The sequence below is a fragment of the Phascolarctos cinereus genome, unplaced genomic scaffold, assembly GCF_003287225.1.
Source record: "Phascolarctos cinereus isolate Bilbo 61053 unplaced genomic scaffold, phaCin_HiC Scaffold_7;HRSCAF=346, whole genome shotgun sequence".
In the NCBI taxonomy this organism is placed as follows: Eukaryota; Metazoa; Chordata; class Mammalia; order Diprotodontia; family Phascolarctidae; genus Phascolarctos; species Phascolarctos cinereus.
Genome location: NW_027556180.1, coordinates 165,732,666 through 165,750,915, shown reverse-complemented (window position 1 = coordinate 165,750,915; position 18,250 = coordinate 165,732,666). Strand labels below are relative to the sequence as shown.

Here is an 18,250-nt window from a genome sequence, read left to right as displayed (position 1 = left end):
AACCTCATTTATTTTTGACTCTTCATTTTCTCTCACCCCACATATCGAATCAGTTGCCAAATTTTGCTGTGTGTGTGTGTTTTTTGCTCCAAAACATCTCTTGAATCTGACCCTTTCTACTCACACAGCCACCAATTTCATTTAAGCCCCTCATCGCCTATCACTCTGAATATGATGATTTTCTATTTAGTTTCCCTGACTCAAGTCTCTCCCCACTCAAATCTATCCTCTTTGTACAGCTGCCAAAGTAATTTTTGCTAAGTGTAGCTTTTACCATGTCACTCCCCTACTCAATCAACTCTAGTGGCTGTAGCCTCCAGGATAAAATAAGAACTCTTCTGTTTGGTGTTTAATGGCCTTTACAGCCTGGCCCTAACCTATCTTTCCAGCCACATTATATATTAATCTCCTTCCCACACCCTACATTCTAGAGAAATTGACCTTTTCATTGATTCTCACACATGACATCCCATCTCCCATCTCCATATTTTTGCACTGGCCATCCCCTGTGCCTAGAATGCACTGTCTCATTATACCTACCTTACACAAACCCTATCTTCCTTCAAGTTGTAGTTCAAGTACCATACTCTATATGAAGTCTTTCCTGTTCCCCCAACTACTATGTCCTCCTTTCCTTCTCTTTTCTGACACTGGTGCCACTCTAGTAAAAAACCTCATGATTTCATGCTTTGATTATTGAAATAACCTATTTCAGAGACTACCTGCCTTAAGTCTCTTCCCATTCCAACCCATCCTTTATTCAGCCATGAAAGTGATTTTTCTAAAGCACAAGTCTAATTATGTCACCCCTACTCAGTAAACTCCAGTGGCTCCCTTTTGCCTCTGAGATCAAATACAAAATCTTTTGTTTGGCATTCAAAGCCCTTCACAATCTAACCCCTCTTTACCTTTCAAGTCTTCTTAAAATTTTGCTTCCTAACATGTACTCTTTGAGCCAGTGACACTAACCTTCCGGCTGTTCCACAAAGAAGACATGCCATCTCTCCATTCTGTGCATTTTCTCATTGTCTCCCATGCCTGGAATGATCTCCCTTCTCTGCTATGACTATTGACCTCCTTGGTTTCCTTTAAGTCCCAACTAAAATCCCACCTTCTACAGGAAGTCTTCCTCAATCCTTTTATTCCAGTGCCTTCTGTCTGTTAATTACCTCCTATTTATCCTGTATATAGTATGCTTTGTGAATATTTGTTTTCATGTTGTGCCCCCCCCAATTAGATTGTAAACTGTTTGAAGGGAGGGACTGTCTTTTGCTTCTTTTTATATCCCCAGCGCTTAGCACCCATGATATCTGACACATAGTAGGCACTTAATAAATGTCTATTGATTGATTGATTGATTCCTAATTGCCTTGTATTTATTTTACATTTATTATATATATATAGTGTGTGTGTGTGTGTGTGTGTGTGTGTGTGTGTGTATACATGTATGAATTCAATGATTCTAGATGGAGAGCAAGGCTGACAACTTTATGCAACTGTGTCTCACTTAAATCCAACTCATGTGAAAGTAAAGCCATTACCTGGTGATGTCATTGATCCTCTTCAAAAATGAAAGACAAACAACAATAATGTCTAAATGTAGCAGTAAATAGTGGCACGGGTCTATTCATTCCAGTAGCCTTCACTGGTGTGGCAAATCTCATCGATCATTAAGACAGACACAATGAATGAAACAACTAAGCCATAGCCTATTTCATGTGCATAGCTTTTAGCTAGCCATCCATAAGAAAACTTTCTTACTTGATGAATTCTAAGTTTTTGCTTCTTCTAGTTGACTATCTCTGTAAGTGCATCATAATAAAAAATGTGGTGGTGTTGTTTTTTTTTATAGGGAGACCCAGGTGAAATCCTTAGTCTAATCCCAGGCATGCCATTGAAAGGTGAAAGGGGATTTCCTGGACCCCCTGGACCAATGGTAGGTATTAGCTAAATAAATGTAGCATATATTTGCATCAATTTATTGAGTTTATATTTATAATTTTTAACTTTCATTTTTCTTTAAAAATTTTTGATATCTTTTTTTATATCACCAATATTTCTAACTAGGGCCATCTCTCCTCCTTTACTCAGAGAGTTCTTTGTAAGAATGAGTAGAAAAGAAAGATTTATAAAGACAATTCAGAAAAACAAAATCATCAACTAAATATAATAATGTAGCTATCCATGCTCATAGTACTCTCCCTTTGCCAAGGAAGATAGAGAATACATTTTCATACATCTTTTTCAGGGCTAAGCTTAGTTATTATAATTAAACTGTGTTCAGTTTTAAAAAATATTTTCATTTATATTTTTTTAATGATTTCATATATTGTTTTTCTTACCTTCCTTGTTTCACCCCCATCAGTTTACGAATAACCCACATACATCTCTGAGTTTTTCATATTCATGGAGGTTTTTTTAAAGTAATATTCTGTTTTATTAATGTACTATGATTTGTTCAGCCATTCCACAATTAATAGATATCTACATTGTGTCTACTTCTTTGCTACCACGGAAAGTATTTCTATGACTATTTTAATTTGTCTAGGATTTTTCTTTCTGTCTGTAACTTCCCTTAAGTTCTATGCCTAGCAAAGTGTTCTCTAGGTACCCTAGGTCAAAGGGCATGGACATCTTTCATTTTTTTAGCATCATTCCAAATTTCATTCCAGAATGATCTATTTCATAACTCCACTGACAGATGTATTAGAGAGCCTGTCTTTCCAACACCCCTCCAACCTATTTCAGTCCTTTGTCATCTTTATAAATTTCTTGAATGTGAAATGAAACCTAAGTTATTTTGATTTGCATTTGTGATGGATAATAACCATTTTAAATGGTTATTACTGGTTTATAATTCTTCTTTTGAGAGCTGTTTTCATACCTGGACAATTTATCCATTTAGGAAGGGCTGTTATTCTTACTATTCCTTATTACTTAATTCCCTAAATGTCTTGAATGAGATCTTTATCAGAAATATTTGATGCAGATTTCCCCACCAATAGATTCCCTTTTTATCCTAATTGCATTGACTTTGCTTATTCAGAATCTTTTTCTTTTAATTTCATGCAGTCAAAATTGTCTATTTTATCTTTTATAAGCACTCATATACCCTGTTTCACAAAAATTCTCCCTCTTAGCTACAGGTAAGATGAAAAAAACCCCCCTATCTCCTGATTTCTGTGGCTCTTTTCTATTTTCTAATAAACAGGGGCCAAGAGGAAATCCAGGATTGCCAGGCATGGATGGTCCACCAGGATATTCAGGACCACCTGTAAGTTACTACTTCTGCTATGTATGAGCAAAATCTCTTTGGGAAAAGCATGGAGAGAAGACAAACTATTGCATAATGAAGCCTTATTAAAGTATCATTAAACAGTTCACATCAAGGGATTTAGATCAATATAACATTGTCTATTAATTTTGGTTAAATAGACACTAGGAAACAGGTTGCTTGAAGTATTTTATTTTTGTCATTCTTACAAAATATTCATGATTTAATTGCTTTTGCTCTGAATTTTCTTCTACCACTGTGTTAAAATTCCTAGAGCTGTAGGAGAGAGAATTCAAAGTGATGTTGCTTATGAAGAAAAGGGAATAGGGAATGGAACTTTCATTTCACTGGTACAGGGTGCTCTCTGGTGAGCAAACTCCTTTTATCAACACAGGTCAGCCCCTTTTCTACAGTTTATAGTCCTGAGCATTGACTAGAGCACTTAAAGGGTAAATGACTTGGGGCAGCTAGGTAACATAATGGATAGAGCACTGGCCCTGGAGTCAGGAGGACCTGAGTTCAATCTGACCTCAGACACTTGACACTTAATAGGTGTGTGAGTCTGGGCAAGTCACTTAACTCTGATTGTCTGTCAAAAAAAAAGTGACTTGACCAGAGACACACAGCCAGTGAGGATCAGAGGTGTCATTTGACTCCAGGTCTTCCTGACTCTGATGCCAGCTTTCAGTTTTTTATACCATACTATGTGCATATTTTTGTAAATGATATATTCATTAATTACATAGAATTTTCTAGGTAATAAACAATATCTAGTGGCCATCAAGACTTCATGCTTTAAATAGGTATAAAATTAAAAAAAATGTTTATCCTGTAATGCTGCCTACTTAATGATATAGACAGCATATAGAAACACAAACATAAAATGTTAAAAGATTAATATTAAAAAATTAGTGCCAAAATTCTTTATTTAATGTTGTAATTGCAATTTTAATTTTATCTCTACCTATGTATAAAAGGCTGTTATCAAATTGAAGTGATATCTTGGATGAGGATAGGTGGTTACATTGAAGTAGAGAAGTCACTTAAAACCCACCAGAATTGAGAACTATCAATAATATGTTTTTAAAAGATCTACATAATTAAAATGTCTTCTTTCATAGGGTCCACCAGGTCCTCCAGGACTTCCAGGTGAAAAGGTAAAGATTTTATAATTTTTTTTTTGCCTTTTAAATAGTTTGAATAAAATAATTATGAAATTTCTCATGGTTCAAAAATGTACTTTTTTTTGCCTATTTAAGAGACTTTGTAAACATGTAATCTATTCTTTATAGATTGTAAATTCCTTGAGTGTTGGGGTCTCTTTTTGCCTTTTCACTTAGCATATTACCTGGAATATTGTAGTCATTTAAATATTGTTAACTCAACTTATGTCCAATATAGAGAGTTATGGCAAACAAAGGTCTTTTCAATTTATTTTTAGTTCTCTGTTAATGATCTTAAAAAATAATGTCTTCACAGAGATTGAATATAATATAGTTATGACGTGTGAAAATTTTGAGGCACCCAAAATACTACATTGCAGATTCAATTGATTTAATGTTATTTATGCTTATTTATTTTATTTTTTGTGTTTAATTTCAAAAGACAGAAATTCCTATAGTAATGTAACTTTAATTTTTAACCAACAGGGTCAAATGGGTTTGAGTTTTCAAGGACCCAAAGGTGACAAGGTAAGTTACATTTGATTTCAGAGTGTTTCCGTTTCAAAATTTTTCAAAGTAGTAGAGTATCTCCACTTTTCTCCCTAGTTTCTATACTCAGCAGGAGAGAGTACAGCAGATAATAAGAAAATGTATTTGTCAAATTGTAATTGGTGGTGTTATATTCATACTTTGCTGTATATCTTTTTTTTTTTCATCTTCAGCATACCTTTTGATCTCTTTGCAATGAAAGCATCCAAAGATACATTGACATGAGAGTGGGATGAAAACTTAAGTTCTTACAGTGATAGATACAGCACATTTTCATTGGCTGTTTTCTCCTCACTATAACTCCCTTGGTTTAGGGTCATAATATATTTCTTTCTTTGTGAAGTGTATTTCCCTTCTCAAAGACATGTCAAATCTAGTCTGTACTGCATAGAATCTATATATCTCAGTACTTTTCACAAACAAATATCTACTTTTACACTGCACTGGCTTTCCTTGATTTAACCAAGCCCTTTGTGATTAGTCCACACGAAACCATCCACCTTGACACAGCATAAGAAATTGCATCATCTTAAGAAAAAAAGGAAATGTAAAAAAAAATACACACTTGTTTTAAAAGCTGATGATCTGCATTGTATTCAGCTATTTTAAGGTGATAAAATTTAGAAGGAACTCACTTTCCATGATATCAGGTACAAGACAAATTAAAAGAGAATTAACTCTTTTAAAAGAGTTAAGGTATAATAAAATTATGTAATACAGAACTTTATAGGATATTGCTCTGCTATTAAGTGGATAGTTAAAACAGGTTACATATACAATTATGTAAATAAGCCATGTAAGGCAATATAATCCATGTAAATGATGAGGGAAACACAAAGAAAGGTGAGAAATTGTCCCATTCCTTAAGTTGTTCACCATCATTTTGAAGAGTTAAGCTATGAAAAATTATATAACAGTAAAGGATTTAAGTAATAGATCAAAACATTTATAAAAGAAATGTTATTGATTCACAGAGTCTTAGAAAGGGAAGCAACCTCAGAAACATTTATGCCAAACTCCCATTGCACTTTCATTCCTACTAATGAATCTAGTAAATACACACACACACACACACACACACACACACACACACATCATCTATTATTTAATGATTTAAAAGCCAAAATGAGGACCAGATGTCTTTAGCTGAAGAATGTATTGAATTTTCCTTCTTAGTGTAATTATTTCTGTACCTCTCCACCTTTTTTTTTGCAACTCAATAGGGTGAGCAAGGTGTTAGTGGACCTCCAGGTGAACCAGGACAAGCTCAAATAGGAAAAAAGGGAGATTTTGCTACTCAAGGACCAAAAGTAAGTATGTTAAATTTAATGAACATTGATTGTGTAATTTTTAATCACATCCAAGAAAACACAGTGAATGTGGGTCAAAATCCATTTTTTTTACAGAAACTGTCTTCCATTTTTCTAACCTTGTGTGCCCCCAAGAGTCCAAATCCTGAGTTGTATGAAGAATTTCTGTGAGCCTCACATGGATTTCCTAGAATCTGAGGAAATGACTTAAATTCTAGAATGACAACAAAATGTTAATATGGGAGCCTCCCTCCCCCTTTCCAGTTCATTTCTAGTAACCCTTTTCCCATGTATCCTGAAGAGTCCTCTTCTTTTTTGTCCCCCCGCCCCCCGCCTCCAGCTACATTTCAAGATTTACTTGTGTGAAATTGCTGGTATTATAAAAATTGTACCAGGGTTTGGGGATTGGTGTGGAAGTATAGAGGTCAGTCTCTTGGCATACTAAAGTAGGAGCTACAGTTACATTACAGAAGTTGATGTTGGACTAACTCTTTACAACATCCATGCCTACAGTCCTCTCCTGCTTTCTGCCCCCCACCATGGAAACCATAGCACAATTACTAATTAATCAAGTTCAAGCTTCATGCTTCTTTTTTAGTATATCAGAAAAGACTTGTTGATCTTATTCTTTTACCAGCCATTAGTACTAAAGCCTAAACATTTGATACAATTACTTGGAAATAATCTTATGAATTTTTGTGTGTTTTTAATTCATTAGGGTGAAAAAGGAGAACGTGGAGTTCCTGTAAGTATTAGATCTTAAAAGTTTTATTGATTACATGAAAAATTAATAGATTTCTTGTAGGCATATTTTCATTTTAAGTAAAATATTGTCTATGTCAAAAATCATCTGAATAAGATAACTTATCTAATTCTTTTCCCCTTCCTTTTTTTTAAGGGAGTACCAGGTGAAAGACAGAAAGGTGAACCTGGTAAACTAGGGCCTCGAGTAAGTATCTTTCATTAGACTATCCCATGAATCTCATTATTACTTATGATCAAACAGTTTTTCGTTAAACATGGAATCATACAGTCCTAGAAAAATGGAACTAGAAAGGGTCTGTAGGATCATCTAGGAAGGCTTTTCTGAATGCCATACAGAAAGGTAGTGATTGTTTTCTTGAAGGCCTCTAGAAAAAGGCTAAGAACCTATAAGATTTAAATGATCTCAAAGAAGAGGCAGTGATATTCTTCAGTATTTCTGCTAAGGGTACCATTCTCCTAGTTAGCTAGACTTAACACCTGAACTGTATATGTTTCCAAGTTCTGTCAACTCTTTTTCATCAATACTTTTCTCACCTGTAGAGGGCCAGCTTTGGGGAGTTGGAGAGCTTAGGGCAGCCTGGGTCTTACCTGTAGATTGTACTAAGCCCGACAGCTGTGAAACTCAGGATGTCGGCTCACCACCCCCCTGTTCCATCTCTTGAGAACAGGATGCAGGAAGGGAGGAAACGGATAGGGTAGAGGACAGGATGCAGGAAAGAAAGTATCAGACAAAGTACAAGGAAGTAAGGAAATCACTTAACTAGATTTGTACTTTTCATGGAAAATAATGTTACTATTGTTTGATCCAGTACTATATAAGCCTGAGCCCTCAGATCAATAAACAAAGTTTGTTCTTCACATCTTCCACCTGGCTCGTGATTCTTTCTCTCTTCACACTCTGCTGGCGTCAGACCACGGCCGGGCACGCAGGCACTCCCGGCACTCACCTGTCCTTTTTTCTATTTCCTTGGCTACTACCCTAGTTTAGACCTTCATTAACTTCTTAAAAATAGATTTTATTGATATCATTTGTCTTTACATTGCCCAGATTTTCTTCTGTATCCTTCCCTCATTTTTTCATAGCTGGATTATTTCAGTGTCTTCCTAGTCTCTCTTATTCCAATGTCATTCCCTTCTAATGTACCCTCCACAGCAATCCCAAATAAAACCCAAACCCTTTAGACTGGCACTTATAGTTCTTTGAATCTGCCTCCAACCTACATTTTGTGCCTTATCCCCCCTTCACTCTCCCCACATACTTCATAAATAGATTTGACTGTTTCTTGGACTCACCCTACTCTGACCAGTATCCATCCATTTGATCACATCTTCCTGTATTTTTAGAATGTACATTTCCCCCTTATTTTTCTTTCCTCAAGGCTGACCTCCAGCGTGGTCTAATCTACTGATTACTCTCCCTTCTCTTCTCGAGCTGGAATTAACCTCTCCTTTCTTAGATATCATGGCGTGTCACACTTCTCCTTTGTGTTTAGACTAGAGGCTAGTCTCTCTTTGTTGTGTATTGCATCTGTATTCTTGTTATGGTGAAAAGACTGTTGGACTTGGAGTAAAGATGTAGGTTTAAGACTCAACTTTTGACCCTGTATTTGACACTTAATTCCATTAGCCTCAGTTTCTTTGTGTTTAACCTATCTTACAGTGTTGCTGTAAAGAAAACACTTTATAAATTTGAAAGTGCCATGTAAAGGCTGGCTCGTATTACTAGATTATAAGCTTCTTCAGGGCAAGGAAAAGTGTCATTCATCTTTGTATCTTCAGGGATTCGACACAAGGCTTTGCATATATAGTATGTGCTTAATAAAAGTGCAGTTGAATTGAGTGACTGAATATTTTCTTCTCATCTTTGCATCATGGCTTTACTGTCATGTCATTTTATACTTTGCTAATGATTCATTCTCTGTTGCCTAGGGGAAAGCTGGAAAAGATGGTGAAAAAGGAGAAAAGGGGAGTCGAGTAAGTATTTTCACAAAGTTCTTTTATCTTAATATATGTGCATATACTCACTTTTACAACATATCAATGCAGTTGTTTCATTTGTCTATTTTTAGGGTTTTACAGGTGACCAAGGACTCCCGGGATTACAAGGCAGAGAGGGTGCTAAGGTGAGAATGAAATTGTATTTGGATTTTAAAAGTTACTTCCATTGTATAAGCTACTTTACAACTGTGCCTTTAAAAAAATAAAGTAGAGGGGTCCTTCATTTTTTTTTTTAAGCAGGAGAGCCAATGACCTACTGAAGAAAAAACATTCAATTAAGCAACATCAGTAAAAGAAATTTTACTTTTCTTTTACATGTGTGTAGTTTTTTGTTTCTACACAATATGTTAAATATTTTACTCTATTATTAGAATTTAGAACAGGGAGCAGAAGAAATGTAGACAAAAGACAATACCTTATATTAGTATAGTGATTTATACTTACAAGAAACATTTATCTACATTAAGTTGTGATCCTCACTTTGTGAAGTAAGAAAGGTATGATTATTATACCATTTTTAAAAATACAGCAACAGACTTGGAAGGGTTAAGTGACATTTATTCTCCAAAGTAAGTAAGAGGATTTTCTTATTATTTCATGACCCACCATACTTCTTCACCTTGCTCATTATGAAAGATACTTATCAGGTCCTTAAGGGAAAGCTTTGGGTAGTAGAAGAATAGCTGGCCTCTGGCTCAGGGCCCTCCTGTTCAGCTCCATCCTCTGACACATAATGACAGTCTGATTTGGCACAAGTAACAGCTTCCCAGTGACCCAAGTGAATTTCATAGAGACCACAAACCGCAAAGCACCTGTCACTCTGTTTTGGTGGAGCAAATTTCCTCACTAGCACATTCCTGGCACCCATAAAGTCACAAGTCAGAACAAAAAAAAAATCGGGGGCAGCTAGGTGGCGCAGTGGATAGAGCTCTGGCCTTGAAGTCAGGAGGACATGAGTTCAAATCCAGTCTCAGACACATGACACTTACTAGCTGTGTGACCCTGGGCAAGTCACTTAACCCCGATTGCCTCACCAAAAAGCAAAAAAAAAAAAAATCAGTTCTTTATCGTGGTCATTGAAGAGTGAATTAATGAGGAGAAACAGATAGGAGAAGAGGGATGCAATTTCAATGTTTGCTGAAGTCACCAATGAAGAAAGATCTAACCCATTTAATAATGCCATCCTCTTTTCATGGAATATGAAACTTTGCAGGGCAGGCAGATGGCTCAGTGGGTAGAATGCCTGGATTGAAGTCATTTTCCTGAGTTCAAGTATAGCCTCAAATATGCACTTGCTGTGTGATCCTGAGCAAGTCACTTAACCCTGTTTGTTTCAATTTCCAAATCTTAAAATGAGCTAGTGATGGAAATGGCAATCCGTCATCAAATATTATTTGTATTCCTGAAGGGGCTTACTAATCAAAGAATAGTAATGAGAAACATTTTTTGAAGTGAATAGCCTACCTTCTAATTTCAAGATTTGGGGATTTTCATATATTGAGTTTGCTTTGATGAATCAGTTAACTAGTATTTATTAAGTACCTACTGTGTGCCAGGCATTGTGCATTGTGATAGGAATACAAAGGTGGCACAGTGGATAATGTACTGGACAAAGTAAGATGCCAGTTCAAACCCTTCCTCAGACACTTGCTTGCTGTGTGACCTTTGGCAAATCACTTTTTAACCTCTGTTTGCCTCAGTTTTATTATCTGTGAAATGTTACCTCACTGGGTAGCCATGTGGATAAAATGAGATAATATTTGTAAAGTCCTTTGCAAAACTTAAAGCACTTCATAAATGCTAGCCATTAGTTATTATTAGAGACAAAAATGAGACAGTTCTGGCCATCAAGGAGCTTGCATTATATCAAGGCAGGCAACATGTACATATATGAATATATGCATTTATACATAAAATTCAGACAAGTTTATTTGAGTGAATGAGGGAGGGAGGGATTAGTAGGTAGAGAGAAATCAGGGAAATCTCATATAAGGAAGTGGCATGAGCTTTGATAAAAACTAGGAAATCTAACAGGTGGAAGTAAGCAGGAGGTAGACTGTAGGTATGGGTGGGAGGACAGTCTATGTAAAGATACAAAGATAGAAGACACACTGTCCTGAGTGAGAAATACCAAGAAGACCAGTTTGACCAGACTATAGAATGTGTGAAGGAGTACAATGTGTTATAAGGCTGGAAGTACACACATGTAGCAAGGTTGTAAGGGGCTTCAAGTGTCAAACAGAGGGATTTCTATCTTATCCTAGTGGTAATAGGGAATCAGAGGGGTTTGTGGAGCAAGAAAGTAACATGGTCAGATGTGTTCTTTAAGAATCTCACTTTGACACCTGTGTAGAAGATGAATCTGAAGGGGGAGAGAATTGAGGTAGGGAGACTAACTAGGAGGTTATTCCAGTAGTCCAGGAGAGAGGTGTCTAAGGTAGAGTGGTGGCCACATGATTGAATAAAAGGACATGGAAGCCAGAGATGTTATGGAGGTAGGATCTGTATGGTTTGGCAACTGATTGGGTATATGGGATGAAAGTAGGATGGGGAGACATGGATGACTCTGATATTACAAACCTAAATGACTAGAAGTATAATGATGCCTTGAAAAAAACAGGGAAAGGATGTGGGTTTTGGGGAAACGTGATGAATTCTGCCTTAGATTCTGCCTTCAGATGATGAGCTGGAGATGTCTAAGAGGTATTCAGATTGAAATGTTCAGTAGACAGTTGGTGATATTGGAATGCATCTCAGAAAAATTACTGGGTATAGATATATAAATCTGAGAGTCATCTGAGTAGAAATAATAAATTGAACTCAGAGGAACTGATGAAGTCACTAAATGAAAGTGTAGAGAAAGGAAAAAAAAACCCAAGCATTTGTTAAAGGCCTGTTATGTGCCAGGCACTGTGCTAAGCAATTTGAAAATATTTTCTCATTTGATCCTTATAACAACCTTGGGAGGCATGTTCTATTATTATTCTCATTTTGCAGTTGAGGAAACTGAGACAGAAATCTGTTAAGTTATTTGCCTGGAGTCACTAAGCTAGTAAGTATCTGAGGTCAGATTTGATTTCATTTGAGTCTTCCTGACACCAGGTCTAGTGCTCTATTGCACCACCTAACTGCTTAGAAAGAGGGCGGAACTTTGGGGTATATCCACTCGTGGGGGGGGGGGAGATGATTTAATCTGATGATGCAACTGAGGAGAGGAAGAAGAAGGGCCACATAAGCAGAAGGAAAACAAGAGAGATCATTGTCATGAAAATCCAGAGAGGAAAGAATATCAGTATAGGGTGGTCAACTTTTTCAAATATGGCAGAAAGGTTAAGAAGGGTGAGAATTAAAAAAAGGCCATCCAGTTTGACATCTAAGAGAACATAATAACATTGGAAAAATCATTTTCAGTAGATAAGTGATCTAAAGTCAAGCTTCAAGGGATTGAGAAGTGAATGTGGAGTAAGAAAGTGGAAAAAAATTAATAGAGCATTTCTAGGAGTTTGGCCCAGGATAATAAGTTGAGGAAATGGCAGAAACAAATAAGGATTTCCTCCCAATAGTGAATGAGGCATGGAGCATAGTTGTAGACAGTAAAAAATGAAGCAGAGCATAGGAAGAAATTGGAGATCAAAAAAGAGGCTGGTTTTGAGGGGTAATCTGCCAGAGGAGACAGGATGGGATATGAGGATACAAGTCTAGGGGTTGACCTTCCTAAGAAGGGATTTCTCTTCATCTGAGCTAGAGTAAAGAAGGAGGAAATAGGGCATGTTATCAAACAGTTCCGAGGGATAGAATAGGGGAGAAGAGGAAGTTCAAGGTTAATGTATCTGAATTCATGTGTACATTAGTTGATACCACTGTCTGCCAAGTACTTTATGTCTAACAATTTATGGTTACTATTATTAACATTAACAAGTTTCCTCAACTGCAAAATGAGGATAATAATAAAACCTAACTCCCAGGGTTGTCACAATAATCAAATGAGATAATATCATGAATAATCATAATAATGGCTAACAATTATATAGCGCTTACGGTGTACCAAGTGCTATGCTAAATGCTTCACAAATATTATCTCATTTGATATCATGAAAGTAAAAAGAATTTGAGGGCATAATATACCAATTCTATTTTGCAGAAATAAGAATCATCACCCATTACACCCAGTGTAATTTTTGCAACAATAAAATAAATGTGGAATTCATTTATTTTGTAGGGAGACAGAGGACAACCTGGCCCTCCAGGCTTACCAGGCCCTGTAAGTAAAATAAATGTTGTATGTGTATTTCTATATTTTGATGCTTCAAGTTCATCGATTTCTTCATTGTGGCGTCTTCCCTTAGTTGATGTAGATCCTAACTGCCAACATCTTTGAGTAGATGGTCCTTGTGACTCAAAAGAAATCATCCTTGTGCAATCATTTTGGTGTTGAACCTTTTCCCCCTTGGCCAAACTGTTAGTCAGTTGACAGACACAGTCTCTGAGCTCAGGTCTTTTTGGCTTGATAGCCTTCTGTGCAAATTTGCATGAAGCCTGTTTGAAGAACTCAGGCTTACTTCCACAGCCTTCTGAGAGATCAGAATAAGGCCTTTATGAGGGTGAATGTCTATAAAATTGTTAAGCTAAAGTGCAAGAAGGATAGGGCTCTGTTGTTATATAGGAATCTTTCCAGGACTACATTTCCCAACATCTTGGTTCTCTTCTATTTCATGTGTTGCCATGATGGTTTATATTGTTGAACTCTGCCCCTGGGGTTGTCTATAGGTGAAAAAATTGTAAATTGTCACCCTTTTTAGACAATGAGGAAACTGCCCAGGAGTCTCTTTTTTTTTTAAAATAATTAAAATATTTTCCTGATATTGCAAAAGATTTTTAAAGGGAAAAGTATATGCTAAAACTGATGATCTTTTGCATGTGGATTTTTTTACCTATTTTTATTTTTTTTAGATTGTTACTTTCTTTTCTCTTCCAGAGAGCCTCAGGTCACCAAAAACAAAATGACTTGCTAAAAAAAAAATTAGCAGCAATAGAGTGTGCGCGTATATGTGTGTGTGTGTGTGTGTGTGTGTGTGTGTGTGTGTGTGTGTGTGTGTGTGTGTGTGTGTGTGTGTCAGATGTTAATCTGAAGACCCTTGGTTTCATAGCTTTTCTTGAGCTTTGATAGTTTAGTATTTGAGAGAATGGTTTATTAGATGTAAATAAAAGTCATGAATGTATTTCCCAGACTGTCCATCTGCTGTTATCTCTTGAGCCTGACTTTAAGGAGAAGTCCTCTTTCATGTTTGGTAACTTTTTACCACCCATTGGCTTGCTAAGATTGTAATGTGTAGCATCTCCCATAAGATATGACCTTGGTAAATTTATAAAGGTTCACTTGTTACCTACCTATTCTTTTAATTGAGAATCTATGCCATAGCTAAAATATGTTTGCTCAGGCATCCCTTAGGCTTTTTTTTTTTAACGAGAGAAAACAAACCAAAACAACATTATCAACTCATTAATACTGACTATAACATCTCCACTGAGCTGCCTGGTGGATTTCTGTGTTAGGGAAACCTGAGAAATTTCAGGTTCTCTACATTCATAGCTACTCTTACATGTTTTAAAACTCTTAGAGAGCAACTCATGGTTTTACTTTGCTACAAACAGGCGCTGAACATATCTTTGTTAGTTTTTAGGTGGAACAATTTTCTTCACGTTTGTAGCCATATTCTTGATGCCATCTTTAGAGCCTTGCATTCATGGACACTTTTCCCTATTTTGATATAGGTGATAAGCACACAACCAGGGGGTGAAAAAGGAGAGAAGGGATATCCAGGTGCTCCAGGATTAAAAGGCGAACCGGGTCAAAAAGGTTAATTTTTTAAAAATTCTTTCTGGTCTGAATTCATTCTTCTGTTGAAAATGTATATGTAATTGGAAGAATCATATAATGAATGTAGGGGTGGGGAAACTGTGGCCTTGAGGCCACATGTGGCCCTCTAGGTCCTGAAGTGTGGCCCTTTGACTGAATACAAACATCAAAGAGCCACACTTGAGGACCTAGAGGGCAGATTCCTCACTCCCAGAATAGAGTAATGATTGAGATTTTCCCTTATGCTATAAACCATGTCACATTTAATATGTGTTTATGTTACAAGCCTATGTTATAATTGCAAATTTGCACATGTGGAAAGGGGCTTTTAAGTAGTACTTGATATGTTTTTTAGTGACTTAAACAATTGAATGCTCATTAAATTTACTGTAAAAATTGAATTGATTCAGATAGGAGACAATACTGACTGAAATATAGAACAGCGCTGGTCATCACTGTTGTTACTGTTTTTTCTGTACTTTGGGGTACATGAGGCTCACATAGAATTGTTTGTTTTCATTTTACATTTTTGGGGGTACATCTTTCTATGTCCCTATTGGCATGAGTATTTATAGCTATGGCAGACTTGAACTAATAAGGTGATAAATTTGACAAACATTCTAATAGCTCCTTGTTTGTCTCTCTCCTTAGGTTTTCCAGGTAGTCCAGGCCTACCAGGTCCTCCAGGTAAAAATTCAATTTATAACAGAAATATTTTTTCCTACTTAGTCTGTTTTCTTCATCGTGTATTGAATGTTATAGATCTGTATGGAAATTGATTTGCATACAGTAGAAGTTTAAATGTTTGTTGAACAAATAAATGAATTAATGAGAATAACAACACTTAATTATTTAAAATATTTCTTCTGAGCAATTTTGGGGTGAGAATGAACATTATATATAGGTATACTTAAAAATATAATCTGTTTTAATATATTCCATGTGTATATGTAGATACACTTACAGAGTGGGGTTACTGCAATAATATCTAGTTGTAATTATGTTCTACTTTGCATATGATTTCTCTTTTCTCTAAGCTATCTTGTTTTATGTACTTACCTTGTTCTAGAAGCTCTAATGACCTTGTGTTGTCTCTTCTATCAAATCCTGACTCCTCTGGCTTTTAGGGTCTTCTTTTTTTTTTGCTTTTAGGCAGTTGGGGTTAAGTGACTTGCCCAGGTCACACAGCTAGTAAGTGTCAAGTGTTTGATCTGAGGCCAGATTTGAACCCAGGTCCTCCTGACTTCAGGGCCGGTGCTCTATCCACTGCGCCTCCTTGCTACCCCCTTTCAGGGACTTCTTAAGAAATCCCTCCATTACCTGTGTGACTTTATTTGACATTACTCCCTAATACAAAATCTCTACAGCAGTCAGACTACTCCATGTTCCTCACTTTCACAGCCATCATGTGGCCAGATCTCCTATGTAGACTCCTGTCTCTCTCTCTCATCTTTCAAAGCCCAGTTCAACTCCAGCCTTTTCTGTAAAGCCTTCCTTGAGTATGCTGGTCAAGACCTCATTTGTTCTCTGAAGGCCATTAGAATTCTAAGTTGTACCATGTAGCATAGTACTTAGATATTTTCTTATTGTTTCTTGTTTTCTACCTCAGTTACATTGAAAACTCCTTGAGATTGAGAACCCTGTCCGTAATTCTTTTATATTTTTGAAAGCATTTGAACTACTGTCCTGAGCCCACAGACTCAGGGCATACAATAAATTTTTCTTTGAATCACCAGAGTCCAAACCATCTTCTTCACTAACTAGTTCAATACTTTAAAATGTCTGTGATTTTGTCAATATCAGCACTCTCTCCACAGACACAGATTGCAATTTCTCCACACCTTAGTAGACTAATCCAGCTCTCTCTCTGTCTCTGTCTCTGTCTTTCTGTCTGTCTCTCTGTCTCTCTGTCTCCATCTCTGTCTCTGTCTCTCTCTTTCTGTCTGTCTCCCTCTCTTCCCTTCCTTCCCTCCTTGCTTCCTTCTCTCTCTCTCTTCCTCTCTCCCTCTCTAACCCTCTTCCTCCCTTCTTCCCTTTGTATCTCCCCCATCTGTTTGTCTGTCTGTCTCTGTCTCCCTCTCCCCCTTTTTCTCTCCCTCCCTCTCTCTCTGCCTCTCTTTCTTACTCTCTTGCTGCCTTTCTTCCTCCCTCTGTGACTCCTCCACTCTCTGTCTCTGTCTTTCTGTCTCTTCTCCCATCTTTCTTTCCTAAACACATACATGTATACACACACATATATGTATTCATTTCTCTGTGCACTAATGGATAGATGTTCATATCTACTAATATATAATTTCAATTATCTATTGATCTGGACTTGTAATTTCAATGGTGTAGGGAACAACCATGAGTAAACTATCATTACCAATGCTGATAATTACTTGGACAGTATTCCTACTTAAAATCTTGAAGTGGGTAACCATAGTCCTACATGCTGAGGCCACGTTTCTTGTCTTCAAGCTTTTGATGCCTTCAAGTACATACTTGTTAAATCTCTTTAGTCTCTACTTATGTTCCTATCTCCAGAAAAACAGTCTGTTTACTATCCCTCTGTTTAGTCTCATCTTTCTTTCATCTCATATCAGTTTCTATACATGGGATATGTTCTCTTTCCCTAGGTAGAAATTTCACATTTCTCCTATTGCCTTCTGATTATAATATTTAGAGTATTATTTCCAGTTCAAGATATGGACAGACACTGATGCCCACACATCTTAAAAATAGCTACATACAAAAAACCCTATACATTCATTCATACTTATCTGCATGCATGTTTTATATTTTATCCATGTAGGTTCATTTAACTGGGTCTTGTATCACATCTAATGTAGTGTCATATACCTGTGGCACAAACATATATTGATTATCTCCTAGGCATTTTCTCTTTCACTCAATAAAGTAAAATTGCTTTATTTAGTGATTGTGGGATTTTATGTTTGTTCCCTTTTTGTTTTGCAAGTGAATGGATTAGAATGTGCCCTTTTATACTAATTGGTTATTTTCTGACTTAAGGCTTCCCAGTCCCAGGGCAAATTGGTGCTCCTGGCTTTCCTGGTGAAAGAGGAGAAAAGGGTGACCAAGGTCCCCCAGGACAATCATTGCCAGGAACAAGTGGAAGAGATGGGTTCCCAGGACCGCCCGGGCCTCCTGGGCCTCCTGGCTTACCAGGCCATACAAGTAAGTTCCATTTAATTTTGTTTTCCTTGGAATTCAACCCTGTTCTTAGTGTCAGGGCTAGCCAAAAACGTGTCAAGCCTACTCAGAACCTCAAACATAACCTGAAGATTAGGGAGTTAGCTATTTAAAGAATAAGTTGATATGTTTAAATGCTATG

At 36.7% G+C, this 18,250-nt stretch overlaps 1 protein-coding gene across 1 annotated transcript in view; it reads left to right on the top strand.

Annotated features, from left to right (window-relative positions):
- COL4A1 (collagen type IV alpha 1 chain) overlaps positions 1-18,250 on the top strand; it is a 201,970-nt gene that overhangs the window by 114,054 nt on the left and 69,666 nt on the right. The window contains exons 9-21 of the mRNA XM_020970063.2: positions 1,853-1,936; positions 3,212-3,274; positions 4,396-4,431; positions 4,924-4,965; positions 6,210-6,296; positions 7,015-7,041; positions 7,195-7,245; positions 8,991-9,035; positions 9,131-9,184; positions 13,279-13,320; positions 14,832-14,916; positions 15,568-15,603; positions 17,929-18,093. Of these exons, the coding sequence (XP_020825722.1) occupies positions 1,853-1,936; positions 3,212-3,274; positions 4,396-4,431; positions 4,924-4,965; positions 6,210-6,296; positions 7,015-7,041; positions 7,195-7,245; positions 8,991-9,035; positions 9,131-9,184; positions 13,279-13,320; positions 14,832-14,916; positions 15,568-15,603; positions 17,929-18,093 (817 nt within the window). The remainder of the gene's footprint in view (positions 1-1,852; positions 1,937-3,211; positions 3,275-4,395; positions 4,432-4,923; positions 4,966-6,209; positions 6,297-7,014; positions 7,042-7,194; positions 7,246-8,990; positions 9,036-9,130; positions 9,185-13,278; positions 13,321-14,831; positions 14,917-15,567; positions 15,604-17,928; positions 18,094-18,250) is intronic.